General features: G+C 37.2%; 1 protein-coding gene across 4 annotated transcripts in view; it reads left to right on the forward strand.

Moving 5' to 3' along the window:
* ATG2A (autophagy related 2A) overlaps window positions 1-22,726 on the forward strand; it is an 87,197-nt gene that overhangs the window by 37,828 nt on the left and 26,643 nt on the right. For 3 of the 4 annotated variants that reach the window (XM_072421379.1, XM_072421377.1, XM_072421380.1), the window contains exons 13-28: window positions 2,085-2,168; window positions 2,383-2,547; window positions 3,546-3,789; window positions 4,221-4,323; window positions 5,275-5,437; window positions 5,576-5,718; window positions 5,817-5,956; window positions 6,030-6,214; window positions 6,305-6,455; window positions 7,524-7,717; window positions 8,580-8,660; window positions 9,693-9,799; window positions 12,531-12,623; window positions 13,143-13,213; window positions 18,198-18,274; window positions 20,196-20,366. In XM_072421379.1, coding sequence (XP_072277480.1) covers window positions 2,085-2,168; window positions 2,383-2,547; window positions 3,546-3,789; window positions 4,221-4,323; window positions 5,275-5,437; window positions 5,576-5,718; window positions 5,817-5,956; window positions 6,030-6,214; window positions 6,305-6,455; window positions 7,524-7,717; window positions 8,580-8,660; window positions 9,693-9,799; window positions 12,531-12,623; window positions 13,143-13,213; window positions 18,198-18,274; window positions 20,196-20,366 — 2,172 coding nt within the window. The remainder of the gene's footprint in view (window positions 1-2,084; window positions 2,169-2,382; window positions 2,548-3,545; window positions 3,790-4,220; window positions 4,324-5,274; window positions 5,438-5,575; window positions 5,719-5,816; window positions 5,957-6,029; window positions 6,215-6,304; window positions 6,456-7,523; window positions 7,718-8,579; window positions 8,661-9,692; window positions 9,800-12,530; window positions 12,624-13,142; window positions 13,214-18,197; window positions 18,275-20,195; window positions 20,367-22,726) is intronic. The other variant, XM_072421378.1, reaches the window with a different exon arrangement.

A 22,726-nucleotide genomic window follows, 5' to 3' on the forward strand; every position in this document is an offset into this window, starting at 1 on the left:
TATATATATATATACATACTGTGTTCTGCCGGGTACTGCAGAAGTGTAACTATACTGTTCTCTACTAACCACTTCTAATTTAAGCCTGATGATACAGAAAATCCTGCTATTCTTTCACCAGTGGTCTAAAATCATTGGCTCCTGACCGAGCATGCCTGGGGAGCGGAGTGTCACTCAAGAGGGGAGAAATCTCCCCCAGAGTGACATCATTATGACATAACCCTGCCCACTCTTCCATTGCTGATCGAAGCCTGCGACACAGCCCGGCCACTTCCCTGAGCCTGGGACCTGCACGGGGGACGTGGTCCACGGCTTTGGCCAGTGCGTCCCCCCAGTAGGGTCCTTCTGTCCCCGCTCGGGGGTGCACCGGGCAGAGCCGCGGACCCCCAAAATTTTCTCGCGGACCAAAGGGTTGGCGACTGCTGTTTTACACAGTACTAATTGCTACATTTTAGAAGTTGTTTGGAAGTGGAAAGAGGCATAAAGCCATAAATGGAACACCTACCTGTAGGTACTGAATTTGAATACCTTTTTTACAAAAATTAAATTTTTACAGAAACTGTATAGAGAGCAATAAAGAAAGAGGTTTGAGGCCCACTAATTAGTGTGAAAGAATAAATATGTATATTTACACATATGATCAATACATAATTACAGTAAACAAACATAGGTGTTTTACCTAGGTCCTGTTAACATTTCACAAGACTTCATATCCATATTATACTTATAGATATAGACATAAACCATATTGAATATACTATATTTATGTTGGTGGGTACATTATTCAAGGTCCAATATTGATAGCCATTGATAGAAAGAAGAACATGGTTTGTTACTTACGTACCAGTACTATTGGTGTAAGTATGTGTATATGTATGTATATTTTTAGACATGGAAACCCAAGGAATATAACAATACATGCCAAGAGTGGACCATGCTTTAGTGTACAAGGTTTAACAGTCTGCTGAGGTATATACAGAAGAGAAATAGCATCCCTTTTATGTGATGATGGGATGTGAATAATCCATCAATTTATATTTTGTTGTATAGGGACAGGACTATGCCTTCCAGTTTCTATAATAAACAGGTTTCAATCAGAATACATTTGGCAAACAGCTAAGATTGTGCCAAAAAATAAATACATAATGTACTGGATTATAAGTCCTACCTTTAACTTGAATACTGTGGTCAAATGACAAGAAAAAAAGTCCAGCAGAGCATGTGTTTTACTCAAAAGCCAGAGCACCCCATATATTGCGTCTACTTCCGGCTGAATGGTGCACGTTACGCGCACGTAGTACCTCCCATTCAGAAGAGTAATCCCCATGATGTCATTGGGGGCTCCAACACCGACCACAGGGGGCAGCATGAATAGCTCAGTCCCCTCTGTGCACGGAGGGTGATCCGCCCATTGAGGGCGGATCATATGGGGGAGAATAACCAGCTACATAAAAATAATATATGGTTTATGTCTATATCCATAAATATAATATGGATACCACGAATAATATAGCTTTTTCTGTATGTAGGAGCAAACATACGAATATATAATTATCTGTTCCATGAACCTAAAACATCTTTAGCAACATACAAAGTACTATAGAGATAGTATATACTTAAAGAATACTGTAATTCAATTTTGATTTCAAATTATGTGACTTACATTATTTTGTATGTATGTACAGACCGTAAAGCTCATTTATTATCATATCCCTGAGGAAGCCTAACCGGGGCAAAACGCATTGGAGTTTCCACAACATTATACGGTCATTTTGAATTCACTTATCATGATAAGCATCTATGTATAGTATGAAACGCCTAAGTCCTGTAAAATGTAACAGGACCTAGGCAAAACACCTATGTTTGTTTACTGTAATTATGTATTGATCAAATGTGTAAATATACATAATCTCTCTTAGTGAGCCTCAAACCTTTTTCTTTATTGCTACCTATACATTTTTTGCTAATTTACTTAGAGGTGGCTCTAAAATTAAACAATTAGAAGTGAGGAGGGAACGAATTTTGAATTTTCTGTCAATTAAACAGACTAGATATCTGACTGTGTCACCATTCTTTATTTCCAGCTCATGATATTCCATAGTCCAGCATCCTCCTCTCGGCCTTGTGCCCAGGTGCATTACAAGCGAATTCACAGGACACCATCTAGAGTGAGTGTTGTGTCTTTTGCTCTTTATTATCTTAAAAAGCCTAATATTATATATCACTTTTTATCATTATTTTAAAGAGGAAAGTCTACCCTTTTTCTTTTTGTCACCTTTCTGGCTTATTGTTTCTCACTATTTTTTATTTGTTTTAATATACTCTTTCAACTATATATGTCTTTTATGACTGCTTGTCTAACTTCTATATTCCCCATCTCAGTGCAGTCGTAAGAAACAACCAGTTAAAATCAGTTCGGAGATCAGAGTGGCACTGGAGGATTTTCAGTCGGATCTGGACTTTGGTCTCATAGACCGTTTGGGAACCCTCTTTCAGCATGAAGCCACAAAACATGCAAGCTTTTCTGGCCGGTTTGACGTGCACCTGGTAACATTAATTCTTTCATATTCCTTTTAGGAAACTGTTTACACTTTTTTGTACACTTTTTGTTACCTTTTTTGTCTGCAGTGAAACATATAAAATTGCCCCCAATCCAAAGCCTACAGAGTTGTCAGGTCCTTAAGAAGATCTAGCATTGCTCGTTGTATAAGGGACTGTTTTTGTATGTCATCAGAGCAAATGTAAAGGTTGTAGATCTGCAGCTCACAGCCCTTGGTCAAAAAATGTGTGTATTTCAGAATATTGAGATTATCACAAATATATAAATTTATGTATGTGAATTATTAGCTTTAGCATAAATTTACAGTATTTGTGTTTTTTCTGGAAAGCTAAATTAGAATATAGGTACCCAAATTAAATTGTTTATATTGGTAATGTAAAAGCATGGATGACAATTAGTGGCTAAACAGCTATCTTGGTTATAAGCTTTCACAGTTACTTAGTACTCCTTGTGAGTTATAAACTAATACTCATCCTCCATAACTAATTAATTTGTACAGTGGACAACAAGCAAGCAAGTTAAATAAGGAAATCCAGATATTTTTTTATAAACTAAATGATGTGTCCATTTCTTGAACTTATCATTAAATTACTTTGGTTTATAGTTTGGGTAATGTACAGGAGAAATAAACCTTCTGATTGTTAATTCTGCTCAGTTTAGAGACTTGGATCAGTGAAATAAAAAGATTTGGGCTAATATAGGATCCAGTAAATTGATTAGATAAGTTGTATGTTTTTATGGTACACCCGAGTTTTTAACTAGGCAAATTTGTTGCAAATTTTGAACTCAGTACAATGTACTACTGCGCATGTGCAGAGGTTAATGTAATATCTTCAATCAAGAGCGTCTGATACTAACTCAATCGATCAGTACATTGTGAAGGCTGTTACAACTGGAGCATATATTTTCTGGAAAAATAAAATGTATATGTGTACTTGGCTTCACTGTTCCTTTGTCAGTCCTTTTTTCATGCCTGTCTTCATAGAGTGATGTCACCCCAGCTCCTGAAGAGGACACAGAGATCCATGTGATTGCTTCCAAAGCACATATACATCTCCTGTTCCCAGTACCTGACCTAAGGCCTGTTTCTGAGCGTCATTCTTGGACAGAAAAGGTGGTGAGGAAAGAACGTCTTGAGATGGAAGTGACTGATATGGAGGTTAAATCACACAATAGAAGTGGTTCAGAGGAACCTAGCAAAATAGAGATTTCATTCAGTGACTTACATGGTAAGTGGTGCTAAATCTTAAAAGGCTAACTGAACCCACAAAATTCAAATGTTGTTTAAAGATGTAATTTGCATGCTTTTCAACACACCTCCATGACACCATATCCATGTTAGAGAAGTAGGTTATATCTGAGATTGTCAATTTTTCTAGATGGATAAAGTTTTCTCTGGCTCACTCTTTCCTGTTTCTGAAGGACTAGGCTGGCATCCACCATGGTTTCTGAATATTGTTGTTTGTGCTGGATGATGCTATGTTGAATGAAGTCCTTGCTCACACTGTCATTTCTAGAACCAGACACAGGCCAAGGGGGGAAGTGAAAGTGCAAAGGGACAAAGTGTGGCCCTTGTCTAAGCTTTTAAACTACAAAATGGATGCAAATTTGGCATAATGACCTCAAAAACATTCTTGTTGTTCTGTTTTTATTTCTTCAGGTGTATATACTGATGGAGATAAGCTGCGTGTTCCTTGCATGAAGATCAGTAAAGGATTAGACCCCATGGCCAAATCCGGTGGAAAGAAATTTGTCTTCCCCAGGTTAGTTGTGAGTGTTTTATCTATTTTTGTTTCATCACAAACATGGAATTACTATCCACTTATCCAAAAGACAAGTAAAAAAAAAGTATGTGTGATATGTTATTTTTTCTGAGATCAGACCCACTGTATTTTATTTTAATAAGCTAATGTTAATGTCCCCTGCATTTGAACGCTTTCCTTACTCTTATTTTTCTTGGAGGAACTCCGCACAATTGGATATGCTCCACCTATAGAACTTTTACCGCAAAAGAGATGCTCCTTTCATTTGAATTTGTTGGAAACTGCATATAGGAAAATGCCCAAAGTATGCAAGGCACTTGACCGTTGTTTTTTAGCACCACCAAAGTAGAGCCATCTTCACGTTTCTTTTCTACATTTATAAAAGGTTTTAATGGTCACGTGTGTCAGGAGTGGGCCCTTTTGTCTGCTCCCAGACTATCCTCATGAGTTGAGGCTTCAAGATGTGGCCAGGGCTTAGAGGTTTACCTCGAGTCTCCTTTTTTTTTTTTCTTTTTTTTTCTCACTTTTGTTTCTTTTTTTGCAGTATGGGGATCCCCATTGCCAATGTCATTTGTATTCCAGTCATAATTGGTAGACAGTTAGTTCAAAAGGTGCATTCTCCATGGTCATTGTGTATTAAGGCAAGTCACCAGGACTTTTTGGAACTAGATTTTCATATCTCTGTTTTGCAAATATTGTCAGGCTTACTTTTACTACTTTTCCAACTTCTGTAAAGTCATCAGATGCTAGTTTTGTACTATCAAAGGCCTCATCTGCACCTCATCATGGTATGGTGTCTTCTAAATCACAGACAAGGGTAACGGTGTATACATTTTTTTCTTCATTGGGGGACTCAATCCACCTTCACCTTTTGAATACATGCCTTGTTCTGATTTTTTTTTTATTGTGTAAACATTGCAATAGCTCACAATCGCCAATTTTCTTTTTTAGCATTTTAGTGACTATCTGTCCTGAAACCAAAAGTTCGCCATGGGACATAGGCCAGGACAAGGTTGACAACCTTGATCTTCCATCTGTGGAAAGTCCTTGTGAATTAAAACAGCCTGAGCCCTCCCCTTTCTCCTCTAAGAGGACAATGTTTGAAACAGAAGAGGTAAATTTGAAGAAAGGAATGTTTTTTTATAAAACAATTATTTGTAAGCTTTTTTTCCTTTTCCACTTTTAATCTTAGTATTTTTGATCCTGTATGCTTCCATTAATGTTTCTCATCCTGTATTATTTGTGCCTTAAGATGGTAATCCCTGCTGACCCAGACGAGATGTCCGATTTCCAGCAAGTGACAATGGAATCCTCCCAATATACACTTGAGGTTACTCTTCCCCTTGCTCACATATTCCTTCCTAGCAAAGATGTGTATGAAAATCTATACAACAGGTACCCACTTTATACTTTTATCTTTATTTTAGGTTAACTGTTTAATTTTCTTTTTCCTGTTTTTAATGTTTCTGTCTCTGTTCTGTTTTTTTGCCCAGACTGTGTAATGATCTTCTGATGTGGGAACCTAATATGTGTTTCGATGTCCCCACAACTCATTCCCTGTGCTCTGAGACCCTCTCCAAATCTGGTTATCAGCCAGACATATTTTGCATGTGCAAATCTGCTATCAGACTGGGTGAGTTTGTGTTTTTCCGACATAATATATGACCACATTAAATTAAAATGCTACTAACATTCTTACCATCTAGCTATCTATTACATACTGTTTTTTTCTCCTTTCTTGACAGACTCTGATTCAGAAGATGAAGACTCCCATTTCTACTCAGTAGATGAGATGGCCAAGGCTAGGAAGGGCACCCAAGAGGGCCCGAGTTTCTTTTCTGCTTCCATCAATATATTCCAAGGGCGCATCACAGCTTGGACTGAAACCAAGGTTTTGTTGGTATTTCTTAGTTTTGTACCTGCAATTATTCTCTGTTAGAACTTCTTTTAATGTGTTTTTCTGTTGCCTACAATGATACAGATTGAAGGAGCCAAGAATCTGGGTGGCCAGCATGGTGAAGTAGTTCTGGATGTAGAAAATGGTCGAATCTTCAGTGTCTCCAAATACAAAGGAAAAGTGGACCTCGGCTATCTATGCATTGAGTCTGACACAGTATCACTTTTTCATAAAGGTAGTAACACTGATAATTAGGTGTGAATTTGCACGCACCAAGGATTGCTCTAAAGAATATTTTGCAGTTTTGTGTAACACAATCTTGAGAAAGATTACCCCCCAAAAAGTATGTATATAAGGAGTAGTTTTATCATACTTCTCATATTTAATAATCTCTGGTGGGTGATTTGGGAATTAAAGGGCAAACATTTTAATGTTGTTAATCCTTTAAACAGACTGTGTTGAATATATTCTATGTGTGGTGTTTACTGAAGTCCCTTGATTGTTTCTCTGATTATGATTCCACTGTGTAATTTGTTGGGACCTGTGACACACTTTCCTTTCTAGGAGGTTCTCTTCTATTTAGTTAATAAATCTTCAATGATTCATTAACTAAATTTCCTTTGCAGCACAGAAAGTACTAGCTTTCAATAAAATCAAGACTAGGCTAACCTTTCTTTATACTACCGTGTTAATAAGCCCAAACATTTTCATTTGGGAAGCATGGGGAACATATTTAGGCCTATACAGAAACCATATTTCTGAAAGATGATATTTACAAAAGGGTTGAACTCAAAGGGTTGTAGTGGCATTTTAATGAATCTAACCGTAAATGTGTGACTTGGCTGACTTGGCATGCTTCTTTGTATGCTTATTACCTTCTAACAAAATCCACCTTTATCATGGTTTTTCTATATCAAAGCTTTTCATTGGTGTCAGTGACATCCATTCTTTGCCATATGCACTGTTGTATGGCCATTCATTTCAAAGATATTGTGAAAAGAACAGGAAAAAAACTACACATTAGATTATTAGAGCATAGCTTTTAATATCCACTGTTCAGGCATGTAGTGGATGGTGAAGGGTCCAGATACATATGCTAAATATATCAAATGACTGACTAATAAAGACCATGTATGGTGATTTTATGTACTTACTTTGCTGAAATGGTTATCAGGTGAAACAGTTTAGATGTAAATTGTGATTATTTATTGGGGGATGTTGCATTCATCTGTTTGACATGGTGAATTGGAAAACTGTGTTATGATTTTATTCACTTTGTAACTATTTTTAACTTCACTTCTAGCTGCTGTAGAGGACTACTTAGCACCAAGTAGTTTAGAAATACCCACTTTTGTACCACCTGCAAACCTCAACCCTACAATCTATATCTCGGGGGAGGGTGTTTTTGCACAGTTGCCTTCAACCAGAAAAGAAAAAAATGTAAAGATGCTCTCATTGGCTGTTCGTATTGATCTAAACCTTGTAAAAAATGTCAAGGTATGTATTGTGACATTGATGTGTTAGAGCACATTACATTTTCATACAGTTTTTAGCACTTTTGTCATGATTTTCTTTGTAATTATCATCAGTTCCAGTAGCATATCTTCATGTTGATACTGATAGTTATGGCTCACTGGTTTCTTATAGGGTCTAAGTTGCATTTAAAGTTTAGGTTTTCGGGTTAATTTACCACCAAGAATAAGTCAGTCTATGAAATATATAAAATCTATAAAAAAAGTATTAATAATAAATTTTATAAAATATAAAAAAAAACCTTAATAGGCTAATGCAGGTATTACGTCATATACGCTACATGAATAAATGTTTGTAAACCCCTGCTAATAAGCTACATACTTTATACCATATGTCAAAATTGTTAGCCTCTCCCATGTAAAGTTGTTTTCCTTAAAGAGTACCTATTAATGTTACAAAATGCAGATGACATGCTTTAGGTGTGAAGTTTTGTTGGTCTACACAAAGCCCTGACCTTGACTCTAATTGAACATTTTTATAATGAATTGGAAAGTAGTTCTGGTGTTGTCATCCAACATTAGTACCAGACTTTAAAAATGATCTTTTAGCTAAATGGGCACAAATTCCCACAAATGTACTTTTAAAATGGAGTGTCCAAAAAGCTCACTGATAATGGTCAGGTGTCCCCAACCTTTTGCCCATATAGTCTATAAAGTATAATACTGTTGTTATGGTTAGCTAATGGAAAGAGTTGTGAAATGCTGTCCAATATGTTCTTTCCAACATTTTCTTTACAAAGATAAAGTTGTTTTTGCATGAATGTACGAGCATAACAATTTTATTGGATACTATTGCAAGTCTAACATTTTGTATTTTTTTTCCCCAGGAGTTCTTGATAGCTCTTAGGCTAGATGGTGCTACTTTACGTCATTACATGGCATTGCCAGATCAAAGCTGGTATAGTCAAGTAAGTTTGTATTTTATCAATTTGTTTATACATTTTCACAGTGATATGCATTATTTAAACTGTTGTGGGAAATAAAAATAGTCGTCCTGGGTGTAACCTTTATACCTATGTGTTGGCAGCCTTGGCTGTAGAAATTAGTTCACATCTAATCCCCATGATTATTTATTAAACCAAAATGTTGGTACCTGGTATTTTTAAGAAAACTGCCTCATATGGGCTGTAAATATAATGTGTCCTAACATTTAAAACAGAATTCACAGACCAAAGGATCCTTTAAAAGCTTTCAGGGTTGTATGTATAAGAAGGTAGGATCAGCATGATTTACAGCAGTGGTCCCCAACCCCCAGGCTGCCAACTGGTGTAGGTCCATGGCTAGTGAATTATGGCCCGCAAATCATGGCGGAGGTCCTCCTTACACTGCTATAAAGCAGTGTGACAGCAAGAGCACCTCACACTGCAGACCAATGTATGTAAGGCTTACACTTTTCTGTCATTCCCAGCAGCTCTGACTCCTGGCAGCACACCAGCTCTCTTACACTATTTATGCTATTCTCAGCTAGGGCGCTGATAGGAGGGGGAGCTGCTGAGAATAGCAGAATAGTGTATGTAGGCTGTACATATACTGGACCGTGGCAAAAATTTATTCTATGTTACTAGGCTGTTCTGTTAGGTTGGGGACCACTGATTTACAGCATTTAGTTATGATGCAGTTTCTGAGTTTAGAAGGCTAGCTATAATGGCATTGGGAAGTGAGCAGAGCAGATAGATTGATACAGACACTTAAAACATTGCCAAACAGCTCTGCAGTTGGTTTGTTTCTCTACCTCTGCTATTGGGTCATAAGCTTTAACTAGAATTTTCTGTTGACTGCCTATACATGACGGTGGTTGTGGTTCATAGGGGGAGCTCTGCACTATATTACATGACTATATGTATGGCTCACCAGTCTCTCTTGTGCATGTACTTTTAGTAAGATATACACCTGGCAAGTGTCGTTAATGTTTTGTTTTTATTTTCACTTCTTATACTTAGATTATGGATTTTCTAGATGTAGTTGATGAACCTATCTTGGGATACACTCCTCCAGCTGTTATTACCATATTACACACACATCTCTTCAGCTGTGCAGTGGATTACAGGTACTAATAAAAAAGAATCACCTTTTTATATAGTTATTGTATGTGCTTTATGGTGGATTATGTACAAGAAACATAGGCCAACAGTCCAGCACCAACAAAAACCGCATTATAGCAAGTGTGGTTTCATAAAGTGTAATCCCTAACACCTTCTAGTTGCTCCCTTTTGGTCTGTTAAGTATTCCATTGGAAAAGTATTTTTTATATATATGTATACAGTGTTCTCTCCAGAATTTTTTTGCAGCCGGCTGGGGGGAAGCTGTAGCTGGGTGGTCAAAAAAGGGGCGGAGCAAAACACAGCAAATTTAGTGTTCCCAGTAGTTAATGCCATAGGTAACCAGTAACCCCTATTATTGTGTCAGTGGTCTACCTACCCCCTATACTTTGTTCCAACTTTCTGATGCCTGCCCTGTTAGTATGTTCCATTCTATATATTATGCCCCAACTGTCCAGTGCTGTGTAATGTTTTAGGTTTTAAGAGTGTAATGCCTTGAAGTAATGTAATAGTGTGATCAATGTGGTGCAACAAATTAGGTTCAGGTTAAGATTAGCCTAAAAAAAAAAAAAAAAAAAAAAACACTGTTCCCCAGTGACTGTTGCTAACGGCTAGGCACCTGGCATTGGTAACAGGTGGTAAATGCTGGGCTTTTTCAGAGCTAGCGGTTTTTTAAAGCATACCTATATATAGGAGAACCCTTTTATGTAGGGTAAAAATTCTGTTTTTTTTTTTTTTTTTTTTTTTTTTTTTTTTTTGTTGGGGGGGGGGGGGGGGGGGTTAGGTGCAACACCCTTTTTTAAACCTACGTCAGGCATCCCGGGAGGCTCTTGGGTCCTGGGCGCTCCTTCTACGCATGCCTGTGCGTAGAAGGAGCCTTTTTGTTTAAAGACAAAAATTTGCCAATCTCACGCATGCGCGGTGAGATTGGCAAATTTTTTTTTTCATCCTACGTCACCCGATCTTGTGCCTGGGTTGAGTGACATAAGATGAAGAACCCCGAGAAAAAGACAAAGATGCCAGGGCACCGGCTCCAGGACGGTTTCCAAGGCGATGCGGGACCAGATGCTGGACACCCCTGGAGTGATCGGTCTGCCCTGCGTGATTGAAGGTAAGTGTGTCTTTGGTTTGTTTTTTTTGTGTTTAGAGTATAGTTACTCTTTAAGCTGCAGTGGTTCCTGGGTGAGGAAGGGGAAATGCAGCAAATGCAACCTTACTGCCAGTGTTAATTCCTCCTAACGTCATATGTGTCCCATGCTTGCTCAGCTTTCCTCTTTTTTTCTGATGCCAACTGTAATGTCCAGCGCCACCTTCCACTGCACATGCATTAGATTGAGCACTTTTTTTTTTATTTTTATTTTTTTTTTTTACATTATGAGATCGCCTTGGAAGATACATGCACAGGAGGAGCAGCCCAAAGCCATCTGGGATACGTGACACAAATACCCCAGGAGGCTTCACTGTCTGTGAAGTTTATCCACAGTGTGTAATAATGTCATTGGCAGCGCAGTGTGATTAAAGCTGCTTATCATATTCTGCAGCCTAACAACTTGCTGTGTTCAAACCTTCAGATCTCCTAAACCATTGGTCGTAATGACTTGAAATTTTGAGGCTATATGGTTCCCTCATAGCTACTAGTAACCAATTTTTTTAAGCTTGTGGAAATTAAACATTGGGGTTGCTGTTTTAAAAGAGAGCCAAAAATTGAAAATGGAAATTATGGACTCTTGGGACCACTTACATTGTAAAAAGCATTGGGGTGGGGCCCCTAAATTTAAACATACCTTTCACAGAACTATAATTATCATACTATGCTACCCTGTCTACTTCTCTACCTTGATCCCCAATCTCTCTAGAACAGAAAGGTGCAAGGGAAACAAAAATAAAGGTCCAAGTGGTGGATACTTGTGGGTAACACCCCCCCAAACCTACATCACCATGGCGTCATTACAACCTAACAAAAATCTGTACATCAAAACGCACCTCCCTGTTACACATGACTGTACCCTACCAGTACCTGAAACCCATTTAGTTTTAGTACGCAGAGTTTATGTTCTATGTTTCTGGTTACTGGTGGCTATGAGGGTCCCCTGTGCACCCTGAAACTTGCAAGTCATTACAACATACCGGTTTAGGAGACATGAAGGTTTGTACACAGTGATTCTTATCAGTGTTGCTGCTGATGATGTCATTGTACACGCCCACTCAGGTGGATACATTTTAGAAGCTGCTTTTATTATGAACAGAAAACCCAGCTCGTACTATCAAATATGGGGGCAGGGCTGCCTATGTGCCACTCCCATCAAGACTGAACTGTGTGCTGAGCTCCCCGCCCACCTCTCATCGGCAGCAGCAATCCTCTGGATGACAGCTGAACACAGAGCAGCCTCAGAGATCCGTGCAGAGGATTAGAGCTGCGGATGGGAGGTGGGCAGGAGAGGCACTGCAGCCGGGCGGAGCGACCGGCTAAAACCTTCTGGGGAGAACTATGGTACAATAGGTGTTAAAATTATCAGTTTTACCCCTATGTTTTGGGAATTTGGAGATTGACCATGTGTGCATTCTGTACATACTTTTAGTCCTAAGGTAAGGGTATTATCATTAAACAGGATTTATATAGCGCCAACATATTACGCAGTGCTGTACATTAAATAGTGATATGTTTTAAAGATGTGCTCTATTGCAGTATTTTTATCACAAACAGGATTTTAAATATTGAAATAAATTAATTTCTTTCAGACCTCTCTACCTCCCTGTCAGAGTTTTGCTTACAGCAGAAACCTTTACTCTGTCCAGTAACATTGTAGTGGATACATCTACCTTCCTACTCAGGTGAGCACTGTGTAGTCAGTCAGTGAAAAAAACGTGTTAAGTGTGTTAAATGTGGAAAACATTTAGGCACAGTCCAATAAACCATTTGCAATTATCGAACTTGGACTTATGTTATTGCAGTTCCCAAACTGCGACTCAACAGAATGTGCTTTTGATGTTTTAGGAGTTTTTTTACGGGGCATATATTATTGCATTTTAACCCCTATTGGAAAATTTTCACATCACCTCCTGTACCATTCTCAGGGTGTCCACTGGGGACATAGACAATCAGAAACCAATGGGCAAGAGCAATAACCTTTGTCAGGTTTTTATTATTGTTAGTCTCTTCCTGTTCAAGTGTTTCCTATTTTCCTAATCTATTTAAAAAAAAAATACAGCAATAGGAACCTAAAAGAGGTTTTAACACTTCCCCATTTCTGCCTCCATTACTCTGTTGGCCTATCACTCTATTACCCTCACTCTTTCTTTCCTTATCTATTTCTACATATTGATCTAATATTTTTTTTTCCTTTTTCCCAGGTTTATTTTAGATGACTCTGCTCTTTATTTGTCAGACAAATGCGAAGCTGATGTGACTGATTTAAAGAGAGGTATGACTTGTCTTCAACCATATTGATTTAAAGAGAGGTATGACTTGTCTTCAACCATATATCGTATTTTTTGCCATATAAGACGCACTTTTTCTTCCCCAAAACTGGGGGAGAAAAGTTAGTGCGTCCTATACGACAAATGTGTTAAAAAAAATAATTAAAATATTATACTCACCTGATACCCGATCCTGCGTGTGTCTCTGGCTGCAGCGTGTCTCTCTTCTCTCCTCTGCCAGCATCGTGTTTTCTCCTGTCTGTAAAGCAGAATCTTTTTTTCTAGATTTTCCTCCTTTAAAATTGGGTGCGTCTTATATTCCGGTGCGTCTTATACGGCGAAAAATACGGTATATATATATATATATATATATATATAAATAAATTTAATGGTCTCTGGTATATGGGAGGAAAGCATACGATATTAGTATGTTATCTGGATAGTAAAAGTAGAGGGGAACTGATAGTCAGGAGACAACTGACAAATGTCAGATTAGTTCCCAATTTAGGAAGGCTTGCTCACATTTCCTGTTGTGACTTCTGCACAAAAAGGTTTAAACTTTCTCCACCCTATCCTAGTGCAAAAACCTGTGTGTTAATCATTGTGAATTGACAAAATATCACATAAATTATTCCATGATGGATGCAGTAAATTTAGCTGGTTCATTTGTTTGAATCCCAAAATTATAGCAAGTAAAACATAATAGATAAAGAAATTTTAAAGTAATTGCCTACTGTTAAAATAAATAATCCTGTAAAGCTACCCCAAATATGTAAATTTTGAAAATATTACATACACAGCTTTTTTTCCCTTTTATCGAGATCAAACAGGCTAATTTCCCAACTTAGCTACAATATGGAGGAGTAATAGAGTCTAACATTGTTTTAGTAGCTTTGTAGTTCTGTTGTGGCCTGGGCAATGTCTGAATGGCTGACTGCTATAGGCATTAGGTACAGTGACATATGGGCTGGCTTGTCAATCAAGCCAAGGTGGACTGTGCAGGTAGACATATTAGCCAGAATGAGCACAAAGCTACAGGCACACCATGTGTTAGTATGGCATCATGTATCTCAGATAATAAGTTATGAGGCACAGATTGGTCACATCAACATAGACTAGAATGATTTAGGAACAGAAATGAACTGATAAAATTACCAGTTATCTCATCATTTTTTTTTGTTTTGTTTTTTGACTGAAAGTAACATATATGAGTAATAAGATTTATATACACTTTAAAATGTCACTATGCTTTAGTGAATGGCTCAAACAAGGGTTCTGAAGAAGACGTGGAACATGCATAACTAGTTAAAACTAGGTTTACCTAATGTTCTGTCTTAGTTACCATTGTCCAAATTGTGTTGTTCATTCAGAATATTCAAATTACGAGTAGTCACAGACTGCTTGCTTATTGTTACTTTGCCCATTAGAGGGCAGCACTTAACGGTTTCCTCTAAACCACGCATGTCCAAAGTCCGGCCTGTGTTCAGGGTTTCACTGTCCCACAGCCTCTGTCTTCAAATGAATAATATGTGGCCTGTGTGTGCGCACAGGGAATTCCCTTACGTTTGTAGTGTTGTGAAGGACCCGCACAGACCACGCCCACTCTGATTCAAAGTAAGTTCTCTGCACAGAGTCTACACTGACACCAGACTCCATGCAGAGAACTTTCTTTGAATTAGAATGGGCATGGTCCGTGCAGGTTCTACACAGCACACACCCACTACAAACATAGGGGAATCTCCTGCACACTGCACAACACCGCACACTGCACTGCGCCACTGCACACAGCATAACACTGCACACAACATCCCCCTGTGCTGCACACAACACCCCCCTTTGTGTAAAACACAAAGAAAAAGACGCACAGCCCCCCAACTATGCGGTGCGGTGTAAAGAAGAAACAAACCTGAAATCTTCCACATTTAATTCAGCAAAATTACACCTGCCACATCCAAAAATTAACAAATGGTAGAAAAATGGGAAAATGAGGTACTTTAAAGGCAGTGTATATGTATATATATTCTGCAATATCGCTTGTTTTTATTATTTATATTAAAAAAATTAATACAAGTGTTACTGGTATTGTTGAATTTTACAACTGTTAGATACTCAGCAACATAATAATGTATGTTATATATATATATATATATATATATATATATATATATATATATTAAAGAAACTATTATGATGCTTGCCAGTGTACGTTAATGGTTCAAAAAATGTCAGGCTGAATTGTCGGCCCCCACACATTTTCACCAAATCTGGCCGTCTTTGCAAAAAGTTTGGACACCCCTGCTCTAAACAAAGGATTTAAACCTGTTGGGTTCTTTGGTCCTGAAAGCGAGGGTGCACCTATACTGTTTTCAGTCAAATACAAAGAAAATATTAGCAACAGTACTAGGAACGGTTGTGGAAAAAATGTAGTAAGCTCAGAACATAACATTTTTGTTTGTTTTTTTCTGCTTTCATTTGTTCTTCCATATTGTTTTTTTCTGTTAGCAAAGTAACACTGCCAGGACAAGTTGTGGAAAATGTGTAGCAGGCTCAGAACCTAATATTTCTGCTTTATGTCTCATCTCTAACAGCTAGTCTTTGAGACATGTATCTTAAACGTTGCTTGCAACATTAAAAAAATTAAAATGCTGGGTTAACGCTGAAAAACGCGGGTTAACGCTTCTATTGATTTTAATGAGTCGCTTTCCTGCGATTTTGAGCATTTAATATGCAAATTAGGTAAATACTTTAAAACGCTAATAAAAGTGCATAAAACGCATATAAACGCAATAGGAACGTTTACATGCTTTTTTAAAAACGTCCATGTAGACCCAGCCTTAAGCGAGAGAAACAAAGAACCAATGAGAACCAACTCCATTTTATGGTTGTGTACAGTTCTTTGTACACATTTTTCGTCTGTATTTTTGAACAGGACTTTATTCAAATAAGAAATGTTGCGTCAAAACTTTTGTAACAGAGAGGAAACTGGCTGATTTCTGAAGGATCCAGCTGCGACTGGGGTTGTCTATGGAAATATAAAGAATGCTGCAGACTATTCCAGGCTTACATGTCTTAGTGCCAACAAGTTTGTTTTTAAGATTAATTAGGCCAAAAACTGCTGTTCCCATGTCCTTAGACATACATATATACATTACATGTATTTGTGCAAAAAAGGCAGATAAAAAGCTTCTACCTATGGGATGAACCTAATATATTCCTCAGTCCTCTCCTCTATAAAGCATTTTCCAGCATTTTTTTTATGTTATTTTAGTTAGGACAACATTTATTAATCCCTATAATGCCATCACCAAGCATAAAAACTAGTTGTAAAAGAAAGGATTAGCAGGATGACCTACATAAATTCCTGCCGGTGTAGACACACCCCTAGTATTTATTATCCCAAGAGTTCTCTCTCCCCTTTTCAGTAGTTTTCAATCCGGTTAGATGATTAAAACATGACCATAGATCTCTTAACACAATCCAGCTTCTGGTAGAGGTCTTGGTCCAAAGTTTTACATCACTGGGTTTGAATGTTATACCATGGAAAAGATAACAGACCAGGGTGTTACACCCTGCTGTTAATTTATCCTTAGCTAAAAAGTAGCTGTCCAGCAAGGTTTTCAAACCTCTGAAAACAGACACTGGTATCTGCTTTTACTTTAAGGGGAATCTGGATGACGTTCAGCAGAACTCATTGACTGTCATCTCATCATGCCTGTGCTTAGGTTTACATATAAGTATGCCTGAACCAAAAAAAATGTATACTTTTTACTAGTTTAAGCTTTTTCCAATTTCTTATGGAGCATCTTGGTAAGTTCAGGTGTATCTGCACAGCAGTAAAAAGCTCAGGACTTACGAACATTTTGGGTAGTGTTTGAAAAGCAAATCCCCCAACCACCAATCTTTTTTTTTTTTTTTTTTTTTTTACCACCTACGCTTACTTGATAGATCCATCTATTCCTCAGTGCCCCCTGCTAGTCATAAAAAATATATTGCATGTGACTTCTTACTACCCATTATTGCCTAAGAAAGGAAAATTTTCAAAAATGCTTCTTTCCATATACCAAGGTCATCTAGAAAATGTCATAGGCATCTTATACGTATTTAAGAGACAAGGGGTCCGATTCATATACATTGGAGAAAATAAAAGGGGAACAAAATTTGAGCTGCCAGGATTGTTTACATTTCCCACAAGTCAATAAGTAGTCATGATTGCTAGTTTGTAGCACAAAAATTTAATTATTCTCCCAGATATACTGGGGGCCTGTATGAAGAACCTGGTGGCAGTACTGAGAGCTGTATCATTTAAAACCAGAAACTGCAGGCTCCACCATCTGGTTCAATACAAATCTTATCCTCTGATCTCTATGTGCTCTGTAGGTATTGGCATTCCATTTTGCGCACTTACTTTTGGCATTTAAGACCTATTGGTGATGGTATTCTGATTCCAAACGTCCTCAGAACACTCAACTGTAATAGCTCATACATCTCAACATCTCAACTGTAATAGCTCATACATCCATGGGCACCAATTCTTCCAAGGGAAGGTATTAATCACATATACTCTTCTTCTGTCTACTGTGTCACTTATGTTCATCACCTGAATCACAAAGTATATCTGGGTGAGTAAAGGATGTGAGGATGTTTCAGTACCCATTGCCTTTGGTGAGACCCTGCATGTCTATTGGTTAGCTGTATTACAAAAGGTAAATCTTTTTTACTTACATCGTGTCCGTAAATAAAAACTGAGTTTCATTGTGTTAGTCTTGGCCTTTATTCAATATAAATGTAAGTAGGAGTCTTAAACAAATATTGGAGCCACACAGCGGTGTGCAGGTTTATAAGCATGTGTACAACCCATGTGTATATTTGTATGTAGGGGTAAGATTGTAGATGACCATTTAAAAATAGGCATGCACTCCGTGTTTTTGATATAGCAGTTGTTGGTTTGTACAATTATTCCTTTTTTTATATTTCTTTGTCTATTACTAGATTATGTCTGTGTTTTGGATGTTGATCTCCTGGAGCTGGTCATAACAACATGGAAGGGAAATTCCTCCTGCAAGCTGGTATGTATGTGAAGAAGAGTAACCTAAGATTATCACAAGCTCAGTACACATCTTTACAAGTGGTAATCTTTCTTGTACCAGCCTCCTCTGCAAGACAGCCATTCTGTGTGTTTTTGTTAGTAAACATTTGTTAAAAAAACAAAAACATCACATACTCTGTGTAGAGAGCCAAGCTTTGGATGGGACTTGGCAGTCTGCAAAAAAACTTTTTTGTCTGGTCTACAAGACCAGATACCCTGCAGGAGTAGAGGGAACAGCAGTGATGAGACTTTGTTAGAAAAAACTTCTGCACAAAAATTTGGATTACTGCGCAGATCTGGAAGAATTACACAAATGACATCAATATTTAAGAAATATTGCACATGGCTCTTTTATTAATATCGCTCAATGAAATGCAGCCTGTTGATTTATCATGCTTTGAGCTGGATCTTGATGTTTATCACCCATGTGATTAGGCTGGTATATTTGATATAGAATTTCAACTCTACATAGTCAAGACAGCCATTCTGTGTGTTTTTGTAGGTAAACATTCAGAAGTTTTCTTTAGGGACTACTATCATATTAATACAGGTCATAAAGTATCTAGGTAGTGTTTCAATGATTTGACTGATGGTATAAGTATTAGATTGATTTGCACCTTCCACTAATTGTTTGCATCATTTTTTTACCTTATAGCTCTCACCTACCAGCTTCCCAGGTCATTATCCCATACAAATCTTATTTAAGCTATGTTCTATGCCCATGAATTTTTTCCCATTTTTTTGCAATCTAAATTTAAACTGTTTTAAGTAAGCTAGTCACCAATAGACATTTGTAACAATCTACATACACATATAGGCTTAATTTTTTGGCTCCTACAGAAAAGCGGCAAAGCCTTATAACAGCTTTATAATTTATGACTATCTCAGGGGCAAGGCTGTTCAGATTCCTATAATCATACTAATATACATACATAATATACATCACATAGTCTGTGTAGAGATCTAAACTTTGGATGGGAACCAGCAGCCTGCAAAAAAAAACACAAACACTTTTTTTTTTTGTCTGGTCTGGGGAGATTTTGTATTAACCTACTGGGCGGTTCATTTCTGTCCGGATTTGTGTCTAAAAGCGGTATATTTTTTTTCACAAAAATTTCTTTTACTGAATAATATAATAGTATGAGTATGAAAAAGCTTGAAACACAAAGTCATGTCAAAATAATAAAATTTAAATTTTTTTAAAATAAATATCATACTCATACTTTTTTTTAAATAAATATCATACTCATATTATTCTGTAAAATAAATGTTCATGAAAAACCATGTACTGCTTTTACACATTTAACTCCACTGTATTGCATTCAGTACAGTTATTTTGTATTGAATGCAATACAAATGAATTTAAATTTCCTGCCTTGCCGACAACGTCCTTACGCCCTGACGTCACCAGGAACTTCCCGGTGACTCATCTAGTGCAAGGAAAGCGGGCTGGAGGAAGAAGGAAGACGGACATCGCAGAGAAAGACGGGACGCCGGCGGATCAAGTAAGTAGCAATTTACTATTACTTCCAATAGGTTTATCTACCCCGACTCGGGGTTACTGCTTTTGGCGTCTTTTTTTCTACCTTGAGTTAATACATGTCAATGAAATGTAGCCTGTTAATTTGTCACACTTTGAGCTGGATCTTGATATTCATCACACATGTGATCAGGCTGTCATATTTCATATAGAATTCACTAAACCCCCTGAGAAGTGTCCACACATCTACACTCCAGCAATTTCAACTGAGCTACAGGAAATACTGTTTGTGTGTCCCTGTGCTTCGAAGTTTTTATACTAATGTAAGAATATTTGCTTTTAATTTTTTTTCTGCAGCTTTCTCTCATTTTGATGTTTTTTTTTTTGTCTTTTTTTTTTTGTTTTGTTTTTTCCCCCTTAGACTCAGCCTTTCTTTGAACTACGCTGCTCCAATAACGTGCTTCACATTCACACTTGTGCAGATTCCTGTGCTATGCTTGTCAACCTTATCCAGTATGTGATGAATAATGGGGACCTGCACTGCCCCCCCAAACCTGAGCCACCAACTGAAATTGCAGGACAGAAACTGCAGGTACAAGGATTATCGCTATATGCTTGCATATGCAGACAATGGCTTTTTAGTTTATTTCCTTCATTACCCTCGGCTGTGTATTTTACTGTTTTAATCCTAAATCTTGTCTAAACTTTCCTAATGGGAACCTTTCAAAGAAATGTGAGAAATAACACTACTGAGTTATGTGTCTATCATTTTTATCCTCACTCTACTACTTACTGAACTCACATATAGAAAAAAATCATGCAACCTGTGATGTCAGAACTCCCAAACTGCATACGTTTTGTAGGTCAGTGACTCATTATTGTACACTTCTTATGCACAGAGAAAGCACAAACTAATGCATTTAGCAATAGCAGTACATTCTATTTTCTATTTAGTTGCCAACATTTTAGCACAGAAGGTAGACTTTGGTGATTATAAGGTAAGTCCAGGCTTGTTGTGGTTAGATAGTGTTAAGGATTATGTTAGGGTTAATAATGCAAGGTTTTAAAGCACACTTGAAACAGATGTGTAGTGTTAACCTGATAACCACTTTTGTGATCCAGCCACTTCTGCTTGACAACAAAGGCAGGTCTGGGATTTTCAGTAGGACCTGGATGCACTCTAAACTTACTACTACAGTAACTTTCATACTTTGGATACTGAATTATTATTATTGTTATTATTAAACAGGATGTATATAGCGCCAACATATTACTGAATAAAAACAAGACAGTTTTGGGTCCATAAGCTAGTTACATTATTTCCATCTTGTTGGAGCTCGGGTTAGGTTTGGTGTAAGAGTTCAATGCTTGAATGCACATTAAGTGCTAGAGGCTAATTTTTAGGTTTAGAATCCAGAGTTCATAGAAGGGTAGGTTAAGGGTCAGGTTTAACACATCTAATTAATAGAATGGGAAAGGGTTAGAACTCTTGTTTGGTTTTTACTGTTATCCTAAGTTCAATTAAAGAAATGAACTTCATTTCACACAATGATAAAAATCTGACAGGTTTTAGCTGGCCCCTACTAATAGAATGTATTTGCAGATCAGTTGATTTAATTTTTCAATCAGTAACTTATCAGTCAACAGTTCCAAAACCCAACACAGCCGCCTACAGTTTTCTGCTTTTCTGACCCTTTTTCTTATTTTGGAAAGCAGATGAAATTCCCATCTGATTTGATTAATCACTTATGTGATCTGATTTGATTAAATACTATTCAACTTATACCCGTGTACCCGCCATTCATATTAACCAACATGTTTTATCCCTCCACTTCTGTTTAAGGACTGAAAAGTCAATTGCTTGTTATTGTCATTGGTCAGCTAAATATTCTTCACATTTACTTCAGATCCTATAATTTTATCAGATCTGAAGTTCTTTACCAATCAGGGAAAGTTTTGGCTGGAAACCTTTAAAGGGTATTTGAGTTTGGTGCAGGGTTTACTATGAAGCCAGGAATGAGTGTCAGTTACTTGTCCTGGTGGGATTAATCTATTGGGTATAAATGTGTACTATGTGCAGAAGCATTTCTGGTGCAGAAGCATTTCCAGGTTCTGCACAACCCCAAAACAACTATACTGCCTATATAAACCAATAACATACCAAAGTTTATACCCTACAGGGACTTTTTTTTTGTAAATCCCAATAGCTATATTTATTTTTTTCAGTACACCTTTTTTTCATTCTGTGTATAATGTCCTGTTCACAAAGTTTTCGTTAGCTTTTAGTTTAAGTAGTTTAGTTTGTATTTAGTTATTCTTTTTCCATTTCACTAGCTGTTTTTGTTGTGTTTTGTTGAAATGCATCACATTTAAATAATGATGTCAGTGGATTTTGAAAAACAATCTGCACGATTAGTATGGCTCTGTAATAGGGGTGACCCAAAATACATCATCTCAACTTTCCTGTTTCTGTTCTAGTCCAGCAGCTGTGTTCCATATTTTTGTTGAAAGAATGCCATGTTTGTTCAAACCTTTAGAAGTCCAGCCTTTTTTCTTATTATTACCATTTAAACGTTTAAAAATTTGGAAAAAAAATGGTTGCCGTGCATGCTTCCAAAAATGATTTTTATTTTGCAAATGTCCCTGACACTTGATCGTTTTGAAACGTGTAACATTTAACCTACCCTTAAATATTGTACATCAGACACAGAGAGAACCCTTAACCTACGTCTTAACATTTAATCTTTATTTCTTAACACAACTTTGTCATGAAATGTGAAAAGATTAAGGAAATGTATCTGCAAAAAAGAATTTTAATACTTACCCTTCTTCGACGAGTTCCTTGTTTTGCCATTTTGAGATTTGCAGTGGCATCACTTTGCTAACTTTAAGTGAGTCATAAACAACCCCCAACACCTGATAAATAACTTTTTTTTCTGAATCCTTAACACT

The sequence above is a fragment of the Pyxicephalus adspersus genome, chromosome 9, assembly GCF_032062135.1.
Source record: "Pyxicephalus adspersus chromosome 9, UCB_Pads_2.0, whole genome shotgun sequence".
Lineage (NCBI taxonomy): Eukaryota > Metazoa > Chordata > Amphibia > Anura > Pyxicephalidae > Pyxicephalus > Pyxicephalus adspersus.